Below are 16581 nucleotides of genomic sequence, written 5' to 3' on the forward strand. Positions count from 1 at the left end.
GCATCAGTGCCTAGGACTGTCACCTTGCACCGCATTGTTTTTCATGAAAATTGATAAGTAGTCCTGCGCTGCCTGGGTCATCAGGTTTGTGAATGACAATGAACCAGCCCAGGATGCAGAGACCCTGGCCAGTGCACACTGTTGTTGATTGTTATGTTATTATGGCTGACTGACGTTGCCAAAACACCACAACATAATCAAGCTGGGCTTAGAAATAAGTGCTGGGTCTCAGAAATAAGTGTCAGGCTTAGCCCTGAGTAGCCCCCCACAAATTAAGCACTGCACGTACGTCCATAGTTGCACTCCACAGTTCTTTTGAATGAATAGAAGCTTTGCTTCTACCAATGGGGTTTATAAGAAAAGGTGAAATGCAAGTTTTTGTGGCTTCATTGGGCACCCAACCCTTCTTTTTTAAAATTATTTTTAGTTACTTTTGATGTTCACGTTGTTCTAGGGATTTCAGATGTATGCAAGGAGGGAGATTCCCCAGCAAAACCGTTAATCAGAATGGTCTGGTTTCAAGGATCGAGAAATATCATGGCATGTCTCTATTTTGGAGCGCAAGATTTAGCACCTTTCTTTTTTTTCTTCCTTTCTGGTGGAATAGAATTAGTTGGTGTGAAAGGTTGCCCAGAGCAATGCCAGTGGTTCAGATTTATTCAAAACCTTTCACCCATCACTTTTTCGCTGTCGTTTGTCTCCCTATTTGAGAGGGTATGCGCAGACGTGGGTCCCTTACTCGCAGCGCCATAGGAAACCAAGCTGCACCTCACTGCGGAGACCCAATAAGACTGAAACATGTCTGGTGTTGCTTGTGTTTTCGTGCAAAAGGGACCTAGCCAAGCAGTTTAGGGTGGGCTGCCACCATTGGTGGCAGTACCTGCCTGATTTTCATATGGCTGGACCCCTTTTGCAATGGCACAGACGTGCTAAAAACAGTGGTGTGGAGGTTGCCCAGAGCAATGCCATTGGTTCCGATTAATTCAAAACGTTCCACCCATAGCTTTTTTGGTTGGTATTGGAACAGATGCCAACACTGTAACAATACGACATAAAGGTGATAGCTCAAAGACGCAGTTAAAATAATTACATCCATAGGAAAGCAACTCAAGAATCCCAACCACAAATGAAGAACTGATGACAACTGCAGGCCCAAAGTACTGAGGGTGTCCTTGGTTGGTCGCTGCCTCCAGCAAAAGACACAAGTGGCGAACGGCATGAGAAGGGCATTTCAGTCCTTCTGCCACATTTCATGCCAGTTAAATTCACATTTCTTTAAACTTAATCCTGCACAAATTCAAAATTATACATCCGTCATTGCCCCCAAACACTTTTTTTTAAAACTTTGAATTATGCAGACTGGAGGGTGAGCAAAATAGGCCTGTTTAGCATAAGGTAGAACTTACACTTTCAGACACCGTCTCCTCATTCGGATTACTGAGAAAATGAACATAATCCTCTCTCTGTGAATCTGCAAACTCTTCTTCTTCGTACTCGGTCTGGTAGTCGGACTCATCTGGCGAGAGGGAAGGAAAACAAAACGCTTTTGTCCGCATCGTTTATTTGACGTAACAGAAAGAAGGCTGACTACACATGTTGACGATTTATATTTAAAATCATGGAAAAACATTCATACACTTCCAACCCATTCATCTAATGAATGCATAAGGCTTATAAAGTTATCTATGTGCCTTTTAAGATGTCACTCAAAGCAACTGTAGAACAAAAATAACGATGGACATGCGCAGAGCATCCATTTCATTACACTGTCACTATCCAAATGCATTGGTTTTAATATATGTTTGCCAAAAACGTGTACCACTCAACGACTCAACATAGCGTCCCTTTCCCCATTGCAGAGCAAACAACTACACAGCGGAACCCTTTATCCTCTTAACTGCTTTTAGGATTGCCAGACCCACTGAAATTATGCACCAAGGGAAGGCCAAATTAAGGAGAATGAAATAGTTTAAAATAGGCGGCAAAATACAGGACAATGTATGTGGCGTTCTGTGGAATGTTTTTTAAAAAACCTTTACACGTTAACACACTGTGGGTTTCATTATGAGTTCCTCGATAGCTTAATAAGAACAAACTACTTACATTTCGGTAATGTTCTTCCTGGTGGATTTGTCCCTCGTCTAACAGATTCCTCCTTTTAGATATATATCTTTCATTGCAAGATGCCTCCTGAAATGTTTTGAGCCACCATGGTTCACTATGTGTCTCCACTGGACTCCAATATGTGGCCATGACACCGGATATGACATCAGAGGCAGGATATGGGGAGCACTTGATGCCCTGTGACCTCCGTGCTGCCTTGTTCCGGAGCACTCAACAGCTGAGGGACTACAACGAAGCTAGATGTGAACAAGCTATCCAATATGAGGGGTAGGATGGTAGAGCAATGAGGGATCAGAGGAAGGAAGGATTAGCCCATCACAAAGAACATTAATGGGAGGTAAGTAACCTGTTCTTAAAAAAGATGCCTTCCTCCCACAGACACATCTTAGATAGACTCTTTAAGAAGTACAGATTTCGGGGGGAGGAAGGTTATCTTGGCCCACTATCTAGACCAGAAAGTTTGGACCAGCACTCGCCCAAAACAGGAGCCCGGAACAGACAAGGAACCTAGCAGCAGTGCTTGGCAAACGTGTGTAGGAAAGCACACATAGCAGCATGACAGATGCCAAAAACTGGCAAACGTCTCTGCAGGGCAGAGGTTGACCTCTGGTGAGGTGTGCCTTGAGACCGTCCGGCACATTTTCCCCACCCAGGTAATAGCACTCGTAAATTCAGGGGGCATTCCACCTAGACAGACTCCGTTTGTTAATGGTTCTCACTGCCCGAGCTATGTCCTTCGTCTGACGGAAAAGGTAGCCGAGAGCCTGCTGGAGATCCAGCTGATGACACTTCTCCTCCAACTTGGATTGATGAGGTGGAGGACAGTGAGACACATACTCTCAGAATCTCTTTCTCCTTAGAGAATAAAAGTACAGATGTTGCACCAAAAGAGCCTGGAGCACACTCATCTATATAGCAGAAGCCATCGCAACCAGGAAGAGCCCCCAAGTGTGGGAAACTGCTTACCCAATCCAAGCATAAACTGCATAACACTGGGTATGGTCAGGGGACCTTTTAAAGACCAAAATAACAACAAGTACCTCTTCTTAGTGCCGATCTGAAGGGGTCACCTGGGCCAAAAGGAGCAGTAAATCTAGAACAGCAGACGTAGCACAGATCAAGGAGTTTAGACATTTCTCGCTACAGGAAGACAAAAACATATACCACCCACAGGTATATAAAGACTTGAAGGCAGGCCTCCTGATGGAAAGAAATATGTCCAGGACATTGTTCTACAAATACAACTCTTTATACCTTAGACTGCCAGTAGGCAAGCATGAAGGTTGAGGCAGCTAAGGTGTGGCTGGAGGACCCGAGCCCCCCAATCAAAATAGCAGGTCCACCTTTGCCAGAAGAAGCCAAAGACGGATAGACATATCCCAAAGTGCCAGGTACCACATTCTCGGAGCCCAGTTTAGAGCGATCAGCATCATGGCATTTCAGAAGGATTTATACGATTTGGCCGTGACCAAATCCAGCTACAGTTAAACCCCCACGACACCAATACATCCCCTACACCCACAGCCTACTTACCTTTTTGGCATCTGCTTATCTTCTGACCCTGCGGCGTCAGTTACGTCCCTCCTACATGGTCCGCTTTTCTTCTTTTTTTTTTTCCCCCGTCTCCTGCCTCCAAACCTCTGGAAGCGGGGGACGCCCACGCTATCTTCAAAGGCCATCACCAACCCTCACTCCCCATGTTTGGTAGGGATTACCCAATCTGATTGTTTCTAATTCGGCCAGATGTACCATACGATCAATTGGAGACGATCAGATTGGGTAATTTCTTTCAGAACACTTGCAGTCTCATTAGAACCAGCTGAATGACAGGAATTGGCATTAAAGCAAAAAGCATAAAGAACAGTGCAGTTATAATCAACAAACAATGCATCCCCAGAGACTCCAGTGGGCTAAGTAACCGGGAGCAGAAAAAAAACAACTCCATGTTGATATTGGAGGCAAAGAGGGCCACTCGAAGGGCCCCCGAAAGAGCAAAGATCTCATGTATAACATCCCAGTGGACGGCATACTGGTGGGAGGTAGTGTTCTGCCTACTTGGGCTATCTGCAATTACATTCTCCTTGTTGGCAAGATGGGCAACCAACTGAGATACATAATTCTCCCAAGCCCAGAGCCACAGTTTTATCACTTCCATGCACATAGGCAGCAAGTTCATACCACCTTGTTTGTTGAGGAGAATGCATGGCCACTGCTTTGTCCATCAGGATAAGGACACACTTGCCTTGGACAGTGTGACAACCAGGGAGAAATCCATGGTCAGTCCTTTTCCCCAGGAGGACAGTGGCAGTTGAGAGGGTCCCAGTTCCTGTTAGTTCTGCCAGTATTTTTCTGTGCAATAGTCTTGTATCCTCCCATACGTCATCAGCAAGATGCTCGCCAGAGTTTTTATGATTCTTTCAACAGAGACAGTGTAGCAGACCGGGGTAATGACGAACACCAAAGTAGCTGCAGCAGACCTCCAGTGCCACATGCAAGTAGAGCTTCCTGTCCAGAGTATCCCTGGCAAGAGAGAGAGCTGCACTGGGGAGACAGCGCTCACGCAAACGAAGAGAAAGCAGTTCTCTGCTCCAAAACACTGGTAGATGCTAGACCTCCAGGGATTTGGGAAAGGGTCACGTACCCGAGACAGAAATTTGCCAACACAAAGGGGCCTGCCAGAGACCCCCTCTTCCATCCAAACACTGGCCATCATTGCTGAGTCTCAGTCCACCTGCACAGAGTAAAGGGGTAGCTTAACCTGCTATTTATCAATGTTTCACTGTGTAACACCACTGACGGGGGAAAGTAGGTCTAGAGTGGACAGGGCCAGACACTCAATGAGAACAGGAAATTGAGTAAAAAAAGGGTAACAAGAAGAAGTAAGTTGTGGGTTGTGTGAGAAACCTTAAGGTGTCTCCCTAGCTAGTCCACGGAGATCTGTCATCTAGGTGGCCAGGACACTGCCACTGCTATTGGATCCAGTTCCTAGGGGACCAGTAGGGAGGATCGCCTGGATGGGGGTGTTCTCAGGAGTGGGACACCGAAGGGTGATACACGGTATCCCAGTTCCTTCAACACCTTTTCCGCATCCTCTTCCGCACTGCACCCCCTTTCCCAACACAACCACTTTCGCACAACATGAAAGACAACAGACTAACACCAGAGCCGTTTACCTGACATGTCGCAAAACAAAAACCTCCATAGAAGGAATCGTAAAACCGAGGACAAAAGCCCAAGTGTGTTGCAGCAGATGTCAACGGTACATGCAGCATATTGACGCCGATAAGTCAAAGCGAGGGAGACTCCTGCTACCATGGTACTGGCATTGACTCCAGTTATGAGGAAAGCCAAGTGGTTCATCACAGCTGTTGAGTCGAAGGGAGAGCCAATAAGACAATAAGAACTGGGCTAAAAAAACTGTCAAATTGGAAAGGGGAGACCAGCCTCAGAAGGGGACCAGCACCACGTGGGTGCTGCTTTGAGAAACTCTGGTCAATCCCCATCTCAGTGAAACTACAGATACCAGAAGGCCGTAGAGAGCTGCCAAGATAGGCCAAAGTGTTCATTCAAGAGGTCAAGCAAAATCTACGAAAGCCTTTGACCTAAGAACTGTAGAGAAAGGAAGGAAAGTGAATCTCGCCTTGTGAGATAGCAAGGGAAGTGAATCCTGTAAACATTATAAGCAAATGTGAATGTGAAGTTGGCAAGAGTGAACCCGGAAGAGGGATGCTGACGAAGAAGGGGCAACGTCTAAATTCCAAAGAAACAGTGTGTTGACAAAGGAAAACCTGGCAAAGGGATGTCCACTAGATCTGTTTATAAAGACATTAAGATTTTTGAATGAAGGAAAAGCCAGAGTGAACCAGGCAGAGGGAGACTGAAAGTAAAGAGGGGTCAGCACCCGGAAGAGGGGGACCAAAGTGGTGAAGAATCATCAACCTAAGTAAAACCAGGAAACAAACTTTCATTTTGGTGAAGGAACTTTAGTCTTGTTATTTGAATACATCATGCCCTTGAAGGCAAGAGTCTTTCAAGAGAAACAAGACTTGTCCGTCGACGACCCTGATACCTGCAAGCAGAACTGTTGTTTCATGCTAGGCAAGCTCAAGAGTGTACTGTGCTCCAAGATCCCACCATACCCTGTGCTCAAAACGTGCAGAAGGGAGACCCAAGATACTGCATCCTGACATGTTATTTGGAAACACTTCTTTCTTTTCTTGAAAACTATCCCACACCCTTTTTTGTATTGGTTGTAAGGTTTGTCAATAGGTTTCTTAGTATAAGCCCTTTTTATTTGACACAACACTAGGACTGCCTTATTATCATTTGATGGTCGACGCTTGCTCCCATATTAGATTTAGGTTCAGATTAGGCGGTTTCCAACCTGCATACAGTTTAATAAACACCCTTGAACTCTGATCACTTGTGTCTGTTGCCACCATGAGTTCCTTACAGTTGTTCGAATGAGGTCAGATGAGGTGGAGGAAGCAGATCAAGAGACCAGAAATATGAAGGACAGTGGAGTGACACTAGAGGCGATTTCTATATCGGGTGAGGTATTGATTAGTGAGTGCAAATGGTAATGTGGTGTGAATGAATATGATAGAGTAGCAAGTGAAAAAGTGTAGGGAGTAGCATTGTGGAGGAGGGGGTAGTAATATCAAAGGGTGGATGTGACGATTAGAAGGAGTGAGAGGTATCGGAGGGACAAAGGATGACAAAAGAGGTAGACTGAGTAAGGTGGGTTGAGTTGAGAGGAGAGTAGTGAGGAAGGATCATCAGGAAGTAAGAGCGACAGGAGAAGGTGAGTGTGAAAGGAAAGAGACTGAATTGGGCAGAGTGTCTGTATGGCATTCCAGTAACCCCTTTGGGTGACTAACACCTGAATAGTGTACAGAGAGATAGGAAGTCCCAGAGGGAGATCAGCTAGACCAGGCAAAGAGCATCCAGGTCTCCACACCTAGCATAAGTAAGAACCTAGATATCAGGGTGGAATCTGCTGTCTATACTGACCTGGGCTTAAAAAGCCTCAGATACAAGACATGATGCAGGCCCTCATCCTTGTTCAGTGCAAGACAACCTGTAAAAGCTAAGTCCTCGGAAGGGATGGAGTGTTACTCCCTGATGTGCAAGGACAGTACCCCCCAGCCCCCATCACCATACAGGGGTGGTGAAATACAATTCAGGGGGCTTTGTGGCAAGCCAGAAGGACTGGACCAGAGGACATGGTGTTAAGAGGCTTTATTTAACTTAAAACTTAAAATGCAAAACAACTTTCAAGCCCTTTTTCTAAAAGGCAGTTTGATCTCTATCAAAACTATAACTAAGGTGCTCATCAAAAGTCGAAACAAACAAAAAGGCCTCGGTCCAAACCTATCCGCTAAACTGGCCCTACCAAAAATAAAAAAAAAAAGTAGAGTGCCCTGCACTCAATTTCACCCCGCTTTTCCTCTGGCTTCTAAGGAGGTTCTGGGTTCAATATGTGTCCGCAGAAACCACAATTATTGGTTATTTTTAGCAGGTCTTGGCAGTCTCTCAAAGTTCCAAAGTTTCCTTAAATTCAGGAAAGAAAGTCTTAAGTCCCTGAAAAAAGAAACAGAAAGTCACAATTTCTTAACCTGGAGGGCTATTTGCCTGATTACTCTCCACAACTTGTAGTAGCCTTGGGATTCTCTGTGCTCCCTGATATTTGTTCTTGATTGTGTTTATTGGGCCTTTTAAGCCCCCTTGCATTCCTCTATCCCAATGTCTCATCTCTCTTGGGTATTTGTAAGCCCTCTCGTTATGTGGTTCTCTTAGCTCTTGGGAGTTCCTCTGAGTGGTCTGGTGGATTACTATCTTCAGGTTTACTGGGCTTCCGTAACCCCACTGTTTCTTCTCTCTTTTCAGGTCTCACTGACACTTGTAGGGGCGTATGGCAATTCTATCTTCCACCCCTTTCATTCTCTCCTTTCTCTGCCTCCCTCAGCCCCAGATACCTTCTGTTCCGTTGGGTTTGTTCCAGTGAGGCGGCCTCTCTTGAATAGCAGTGGCATTCCCCATAGCTTGCAGGTTTTCCAGTCTGGATGCGAGTGGGTTTTCTCTTCGACTCGTTTCAACGCCTCTCTGTTCTTGGGCTCTCTCGCTGAGAGCAGGGCTCTCTCGTTGAGAGCATAGGATACGCTCATCTCTAGATCCCTTGTATTGACAGCAGTTTGTAGGCACGGGGTGCAACACATCATCCACGTGGTCGCACCTCCTAGTAAGGCTTGCCTTGAGCTGCCCTTGCCTCTCCGAGTTTGCACTCTCCCAGTGTCTGGTCGGCAGCTTCCCACCTCTGTGTCGGCCTTTGCCGTGCCACAACCAGCTTTGCTACATTGGCATGCTCACATCGGAGGCTAGCCTCTGCGTTTTGCTTCTCCTCCTCCATTCAAGGGTGATTATGTCTTAATTCTCGCTCCGTGATAAAAAATGGGCATGTTATTTATGTTTGGCTGTTAAGCCCACAGAAAGACCAGCATTGTCTTGAGTCAGACATCCAAAGACACTTTCAGTGTTATATTGAGTCGCACAGTTGAATATACCATCAGTTTCTTGAATTCCCATGTATGCCGATAATGCTTTCATTATAGGGAGTTCCCCATGGGAAAGGGAGTTCTTGTCCCTTTGAGGGGAGTCGCTCCCAGTGAGGTCCTGCATTCCCAAACCCATATGGATGGTTTTGGTTAGGAGGCTCACCTTCCTAGCCTCAAAGGGGGTGGCTCCCCAAGGGAAAAAGGGCCAAAGCTTTCGGATTCGTCACAGCTGTTCGACTTGGAGTACCAGAGTGAGGAGGCTGAGGCAAAACCACCTCTCTGTGCTCTGCTGCCACCAACCTGGGAGGGGAAAAGTCACTGGCCTAGCTTGATGGAGAGAGTCAGATCTCTGCCACAAAGGAGGAAGAGCTTGAATGGTATGACTCTTGGAATGAGTGGGGCAGGCTGTTTTGTACGACGAACCCTAGGAATGTTGCAATGTCTTTGGAGGTGAAGAGAGGCAGATCTACATGCCATCTATTGAGCCCCTCACCTCCGTCATAATGGAAGAGCAGCAAGAGAACACTGCGCATGACACCTTGTATCACCCCAATACCACATCGAAGGTACGAGAGATGTTATGCACAGAGACAAACTTACCGAATGTATCGCCGAACTAATGCAGTAGACATGAGTCTGCAAACACCACTGGACATAGAAGAACTATTAATAAAGTCTGACAGGTGTGAAGGAGAAGATAAGTGAGCGCACTACACCTGATGTATGGATATCTAGAAAATGAAAATGTGAGTAAAGTGACGAAGTAAACATATATGCAAATGTAAAGAAAACAATATACACTTAGAAGATAAGTAACAAGAGATTCAGTATATGTATATATGCAGAAATGCAAGGTAGATAAGATAATATAGAAGCTTGCTAGAGTAGGAAATATAACACAAGTAAAGTAGCCATGTTGATAAAATGGACGTGGGCATGGTATAATAGTGAGAAGCTTCGAGGAGAAACACCAAGGATGCAAAGCTGACAGGCGCTGGAATACAGATTTGTGCAGAACAAAGGATATTTTTTTGGCTCAGGATCAAGGATGCCGCAACAAGAAGAAACTGCATGGCACAAAAGGAGTCAAAGAGGATAAGCCATGTATGCAAGACATGTCTCTTAAATTAAGTAAAGGAGTGAACATTTGTGCCAAGTATTGAACAATCAAAGATGCAGAAAGCACATGAAAGACAAAGCAACTAAGTCTGCAGAGGCTGAGGAGAGTAATAGCACCCAATATAATTGAATCCAACAGCACAAAATAGACGGACAGAATGGACAAAATCGTGGTCTCCTCACACCTGATGCAAGACCAGAAAACAAGGCCTATTCATAAAGCTCCAGACGAAGATAGCAATGTACCTTCACTCCCTTTAAAGTTCTGAGGAAGAGAACAGTCAGCTAGGTCAACTACAGAGAAGCAGCCTTGGCGTAGGGCTAAACTGATGAGAGAAGTAGGCAATTAGCCAAGAAGGGCAGTTGTCTGACATTGTTCCCTTGCACCTGGGATTCATTGCTTACGTGCTGAGAACAAGCCAAAAGTCCAGCGTTGGAAGTGGGTGCCAACCAATCATCAGGGCTATTGTAATGGTGGACCATGTATTGTTTCAGAAGCCTATCCGCTGCTGTTGTTATGCTATTATCAGTATTTTACATAGTTCGAGGTTGTTCAAGGCCATGCCTACCAGATAAGGGGCAGCCAATGATGATACTAAAACTCATATAGAATATAGATATATATGTTCCCTTGACCAATTCCTCCGCCCCTATAGGCGTTTACTGTTTGCCATGTAGGGGGATGTCATAGCTGACGATCGAGGTATAAAACCTTTTGCTTAATTGAAATGCGTTGAGAGTGTGTGAGCTAGAATCTGTTTGTTCGCCAGGTATCCCTACTTTATTGAACTGATAAAGTAGTATTTTGCCATATTCTTTGATTCGGTTCGGTTATTTGGGCCTGAGATAATTTATTTGATAATCCCATTTGGCACTTGGAACATTCCAGGTGCTACTGCACAGAGGCCTTAACCTTCTCCAAACACTTGTCTGCCTTCTGTCCGAAGAGGTTATCACCATCGAACAGCATACCTAGTAGTTTACTGCCAACCCTTCACATTCATGAATGTCAATGCATGACAGATGTGAGAAACCAGATTGTATCTCACCCACCAGTCCCCAGGGATCTGTCATTCAGGTGGCTAGGACACAGCCATCACTTTTGGAACGAGTTCCTGGGCGTGGACCCATGCTGGAGGATCACCTGGGTGAGGGGTCTCCAGGGAGTGGAAGTGGGCCACTGTATTGTGAGTTGTGGTATCCCCTTCCCTGTAGGATACATAGGAACAGCACCCCCCCCTTTTATAACACAAACACTTTCACCATGGACAGCCCGCTATGGGAGAAAACCGACCAACACACGAGCAGTATACCTGATGTGTCCCAATACAATGGTCAGGCGAGGTCAGGCAATTAGTAACCATCAGACACACCTGACTCCCATTAAGCTTCCCCACACGTATAAAAGGCAGACCACAAGAGCACACTCTGAGAAAGGCAAAGCAGAGACGGAACCATCAGTTTCGAGAAGAAAGATGGCAAAACAGGAGGGGATTGCAAGGATGGAAATTCCCTTGACCTTTCTAACAAGGAACCATTACTTTCCAGAGTCCTCGAGATTAGAAAGCATAAGAACAGGAAACTAGGCTGAAGAATGCTACATTCTGTGTCAGAGATACCCGGGTCCTCCCGCGTCAATAATCAAGGTGGGGAGAAGCAGCAGCAGCTGCCGTGGTACCGTCCTTGGCTCCAAGAACAAAGCAGCGTCAGTGAAATCAACACAACCGGTGAGTTGTGGAGAACGATAGAAGACCGGTCTGTGTTGAAGCCAAGGCTGCGAGCAGCAACATTGTACGGTGAGAGCTGGAACGAACATTGTTAAAACATGTGTAATAAAAGATGCAAGTAAAGTTGAACTGCTGATGAGTGATTGAACTTTGAAATTAAGATACAATACCTTTGACAGAGTGGTTGGGCACCGCGTGTGTGCTCAATCGAAGGTCTCTAAGTTATCTAGCTGAGAAGTGCCAAAGGTGAAAGTTAAAGATTTGTAAAGAATTGTGAATCGAAGTGGTCCTGCGACGGGTCAAGCAAAATCTGGCAAAATTGGTCCGAGCCCGGCAGAGGGAGACGGATTGAAGTTTTTGTGTTAAAGTGGGTCTGAGCCCGATGGAGGAGGGGGACCCAGGGTGAACAGTGAATGACCCGAGAAATTGGATACGTGAAAATCCTGGGACATTGGGCCTCATTATTATGTTGGCGGTGACGGTATGAAAGATGCCGGTAAGGCACCGGCACCGTTCATACCAAATTACGAGTTATGCGCGCGGGTGCCTGACAGCCCACCAGGTCTTACCTGGCGGGCTGTGCGGCACCCGCAGGCATAACTCGGAATTGCGCTGGCACCGTTATGAACGGTGTCGGCGCGTCCATGCTCCCCAACCCCATTCTGCCCTATGGGGCAGAACGGGGATCGGGAGCCCGGCAATACCGCCACCCAAGGATGGGCAATTGCCGGCCCATTCAACTCGTAATGTGCTGGTTATTGCTCAATCGCGGGTGGCAGTGCCTGTAGCGAACATGGCGGTAGCTGTGCCTGCCATACAAGCACGGCTACCGCCATGCTCGTAATGAGGCCCATTGTGTTAAAGTGGGTCTAAGCCCGGCAGAGGGGGACCCGAAGTGAATAGTGAATCACCTAAGAAATTGTGTACATGTAAAATCCTAAGAAGAAAGGAACTTTGTTTGTTTGCCGCATCAGGTCCTCTAAAATAAGAGATTTCCAATGGCAAAGAGACTTTGGCACAGAAGGTCCTGATGCTGATGTTTTGAGCTGCATCCTCGTACTAGAGAAACCAGTGAGTGTGCCAAGCTCGAGTGTGCTGACTTGTCCCATTCTAAAAACGTGGGACGGGGAGCCAACGGCTCAGATATCCTGACATATTATTTCTTGAACACGTTTGTTTTGCATAACATTGTTTCACACACTATTTGTATTTAGAGGTAATGATTGGCAATAGGTTTATTAGCATAGCCCTTTTATTTTGACAAGACACCACTAGGCCTGCGTACATCCCTATCGCAGCGCAGCTGTTTTCTGGAAACCTTTTCTGCCACCAGGGTGTCACAGCGTGGATCTGCGTCAGCTCTGCCCGATGCCTATATGTGCCCCACACCAGACATGATGTCAGCCAGTATATTTTGAGGCGCTGCACCCCGTGACCTTAGTTCCACCCTTTTCCCCCAGTACGCTGAAGTTGCAGGGCTGTAGAATTGATGGTGTATTAGCTATCCATCATGAGAGGCAGTTAGGGAGGGCGATGAGGAATCTGTGAGAGAACATCCAACAGAAAGATCATTGTAGAGAGGATTTGTTCTTCTAATGTATTCCTTTCTCCCAAGAATTCCTCATCTATGATAGTCTCCAGAGCAGTATGTAAATCTGGAAGAGGGAGGAAGCAAGGACACCACCTAGACCAGAACAGTCTGGAGGACTGCCCTACCAAAACGGCTATCGTGTCGCACAAGGGACTTAAAGCATTAAGGTTTAGCAAATGTGTGCAGAGTTACCCAGGTTGCAGCCTGGTAAAAGTCCAGAATAGAGACTTCCCTCTGCAGGAAAAAATGACAGGCACGCCTCTGGTAGAATGAGCTCAGAGACCCTCAGGCACATCATCCCAGCCAGATCATAGCATTCTGAGATGCAGAGAATGATCCAACTGGACAGGGTCTGTTTGGTCACAGCCCTGCCAGCACGTGCACCAGCGTAATCAACGAAAAGCTGGTCACCTTTCATAGTCTCTCCAGCATGAGAGATGTAGAACCTAAGGGCTGGACTCGGTTCCAGCCGATGCAATCATTATTCTGCCTTGAAAGGGTGAGGCAGAGGAAAAATACGGTTAGATGGATCTTTTGAGAGAGATGGAAATCCGAGACCACCTTTGGCAGAAAGGAGGGTCTCACTCTCAATGTGACCTTTTCTTTGGAAAAAAACAATTAGGGAGGTAAAACAGACAATGCCTGGAGCTAACTCACCCATCTTGCGGAAGTGATGGCACTTAAGGGTGAGCAATCACACCTTAAGGGTGAGCAATCAAATAGTACAGGAATGAAGGGGCTGAAACGGAATGGCCAAATGTTAAAACTTAACTCAAAATCCCACGCCGGAACCACAAACTGGCGTGGAGGAAACTGGTTACACAAACCCTGTAAGAACTGAATAATAGTGGATATTGTGAAAAACTAGCCCTGCTTTGGGGACCTCGTGAACACTGAAATAGTGGTGAGGTAACCCTTCACAATACCAATGTACAGGCCCGCTTGAGCCAAGAAAAGCAGAAAATCCAACACAGAGGACAGATAAAGGATCCCGGCCCTTCTCCAAGCACCAAATCAAAAATGTATGCCACCTGCAGGCATACATTTCATAGCGGGACTCCGAGCCGAAAGGACCACATCGAGGACGTTGTCCGACAAGTCCCACTCTTTGCATCTCAGCCTCTCACTAGCCAAGCATGAAGGTGCAGGCTACTGAGGTTCAGATGGAGGACCCGCCCCTCCGATTGGGAGAGCAGGTCCACTCGCCTCGAAAGGCACCAGGGAGGGCAGATTGACATGTGCAGTAACTCCAGAAACCACATTCTCCGGGTCCAGTCTGGGGCGATCAATCAGGATCATTGTGGTTCCATTCAGGCGTAATAACCTGAGAACCAGCAAAATGACAGGGATCAGTGGGAACGCAAAAAGTAGGTCAAAAGACCACTCGACCGCCAGTGCATCCCCCAAAGCTCCCTGAAGAGGAAATTCCCTGAAGCAGAACAACTTGCACTTCCTGCTCCCACTGGAAGTGAAGATGTTCTCTTGAGGAGTTTCCCAAAAAGAGAAGATCTCCTCCAGGACTTCCTGACAGAGCTCTGTAAGGAAGGCATGGTATCAAACCGTGAAGACAGACACAAGTGATCACAGTTCAAGGGTTTTTATTGAACTTCAATTGGGCTTGAAAAACACCTATCTAATCCTATATCTAAAGATAGGAGCAAACTACGACCATCAAATAATAAGGCAGTCCTACTAGCGCCTGGTCAAAATAAAAGGGCCTATACTAATAAACCTATTGCCAATCCTTACTTCTAAACACAATGGTGTGGGAAACAATGTTATACAAAAGAAAAGTGTTCAAGAAATGATATGTCAGTATAGTTGAGCTGTTCGCTTCCCTTCCCCACGTTATCAGCGCGGGACAAGGCGCCACAATCGAACTTAGCACATACTCTGGCTTTTCAAGCAAAAGGATGCAGTTCATAATCTCAATATCAGGACCTTCTGTGCCAAAGTCTCTTTGCCATTCAAAGTCTATTATTTCAAGGGGCCTGATGCAAAAAAAAAACATTCAAAGTTCCTTTCTCCTCAGAATTCTTATATGCATAACTTCTCTGGTGATACACTGTTCATCCCGGGCCCCCCTCTGCCGGGCTCAGACCCAACCTTCAATTGGTCTCCCTCCGCCGGGCTCGGACCAACTTTATCTAATTTTCCAAACTTTCTTTACTATATCAAAATCGAAGTCTTTTGACTATACGCAGGATTATGTTTGACCCGTCACAGGACCACTTTGATTCACAATTCTTCTCAGCTGGATACCTTACAGAGACCTTCGATTGAGCACTCACACAGTGCCAGACAACTCTGTCAAAGGTATCGTATCAAAGTCTCTTCAAAGGTCAAACACTCATCAGCAGTTTAACTTTTACTTGCGTCTTTTCTCACACACGTTTTAACAATGTTCGCTCCAGCGCTTGGCATACAATGGTGCAGATTGCAACCTTGGCTTCAACACAGACTGGTCTTGTATCAGTCTTCCCAACTCACCGGCTGTGTTGATTTCACTGACGCTGCTTTGTTCTTGGAGCCAAGGATGGTACAGCGACGGCTGATGCTTCTCCCTGCATTGATTAGCGATGTGGGAGGACCCCGGTATCTCCGACACACAATACAGGATTTTTTAGCCTGGTTTCCTGGTCTTACGCTTTCTAATCTCGAGGGCTTGTGAAATTAACAGTCTCTTGTCGGAAAGGTCAAGGGAATTCCCCTCCTTGCTATCCTCTCGGGATCAGCAGTGTCTTGCGTTTAAGAGGAGAGGAAAGCAACCAGAGCCAGCCTGAGTGCCCTCAACTCCAGCAAGTTGATGTGTTCCAGAGACTCTGCAGGACACCAGAGTCTGGTCACTGTCAGGTCTGACATGTGAGCGCTCAAGCTAGTCAGAGATGTGCCCGTGAAGATAGTCACCTGGGGCCAAGGCGGACAAAACAATGCACCACTTAGCAAGTTGTGCCGCACAGCCCACCATGCATGATCCTGAGCCACCTGGTTCAAGACCTGTAGAGTTTCCGACATGTGGCCTTGGAACTGCAACTATTGGCAATGGAGAAGCCACTAAAGCGATCTCATGCGCAGCCTCACCTCTAGCACCACAAGGATGCAGGAGGCCATGAGGCCAAAAAGCCACAAGAAAGCCGAGGCATGGACTTGTTCCTGTGACTGGAGGACATTGACAATTCGAAAGATGTTCGCCACTCGATCCTCGGATGGGAAATCCATGCACAGGCGAGTGTCCAAGGTCGATGAATCAGAGAGACTGAGACGGCAGAACCTGCAACTTTTTGAAGTTCAGGGAAAAGTCCAAACTGTGCAATAGAGTGCATGTGCAGAGTAGATGCTTCGGTGAGTGAGCTCGGACAAGCCAGTTCACCAGCTAAGCAAAGACATGTATACCTTCTATCCTCAGGTGAGCACTACCACTGCCAGCAGCTTGGTGAAAAACCTGGGTACCCATGAAAGACCGAAT

At 46.5% G+C, this 16581-nt stretch overlaps 1 protein-coding gene across 3 annotated transcripts in view; it reads right to left on the bottom strand.

Moving 5' to 3' along the window:
* PNPLA7 (patatin like phospholipase domain containing 7) overlaps nt 1-16581 on the bottom strand; it is a 2986886-nt gene that overhangs the window by 24717 nt on the left and 2945588 nt on the right. For all 3 annotated transcript variants that reach the window (XM_069609797.1, XM_069609798.1, XM_069609799.1), the window contains one exon: nt 1407-1516. In XM_069609797.1, the coding sequence (XP_069465898.1) occupies nt 1407-1516 (110 nt within the window). The remainder of the gene's footprint in view (nt 1-1406; nt 1517-16581) is intronic.

The sequence above is a fragment of the Ambystoma mexicanum genome, chromosome 8 (assembly GCF_040938575.1).
Source record: "Ambystoma mexicanum isolate Mex_15411 chromosome 8, UKY_AmexF1_1, whole genome shotgun sequence".
Classification (NCBI taxonomy): domain Eukaryota; kingdom Metazoa; phylum Chordata; class Amphibia; order Caudata; family Ambystomatidae; genus Ambystoma; species Ambystoma mexicanum.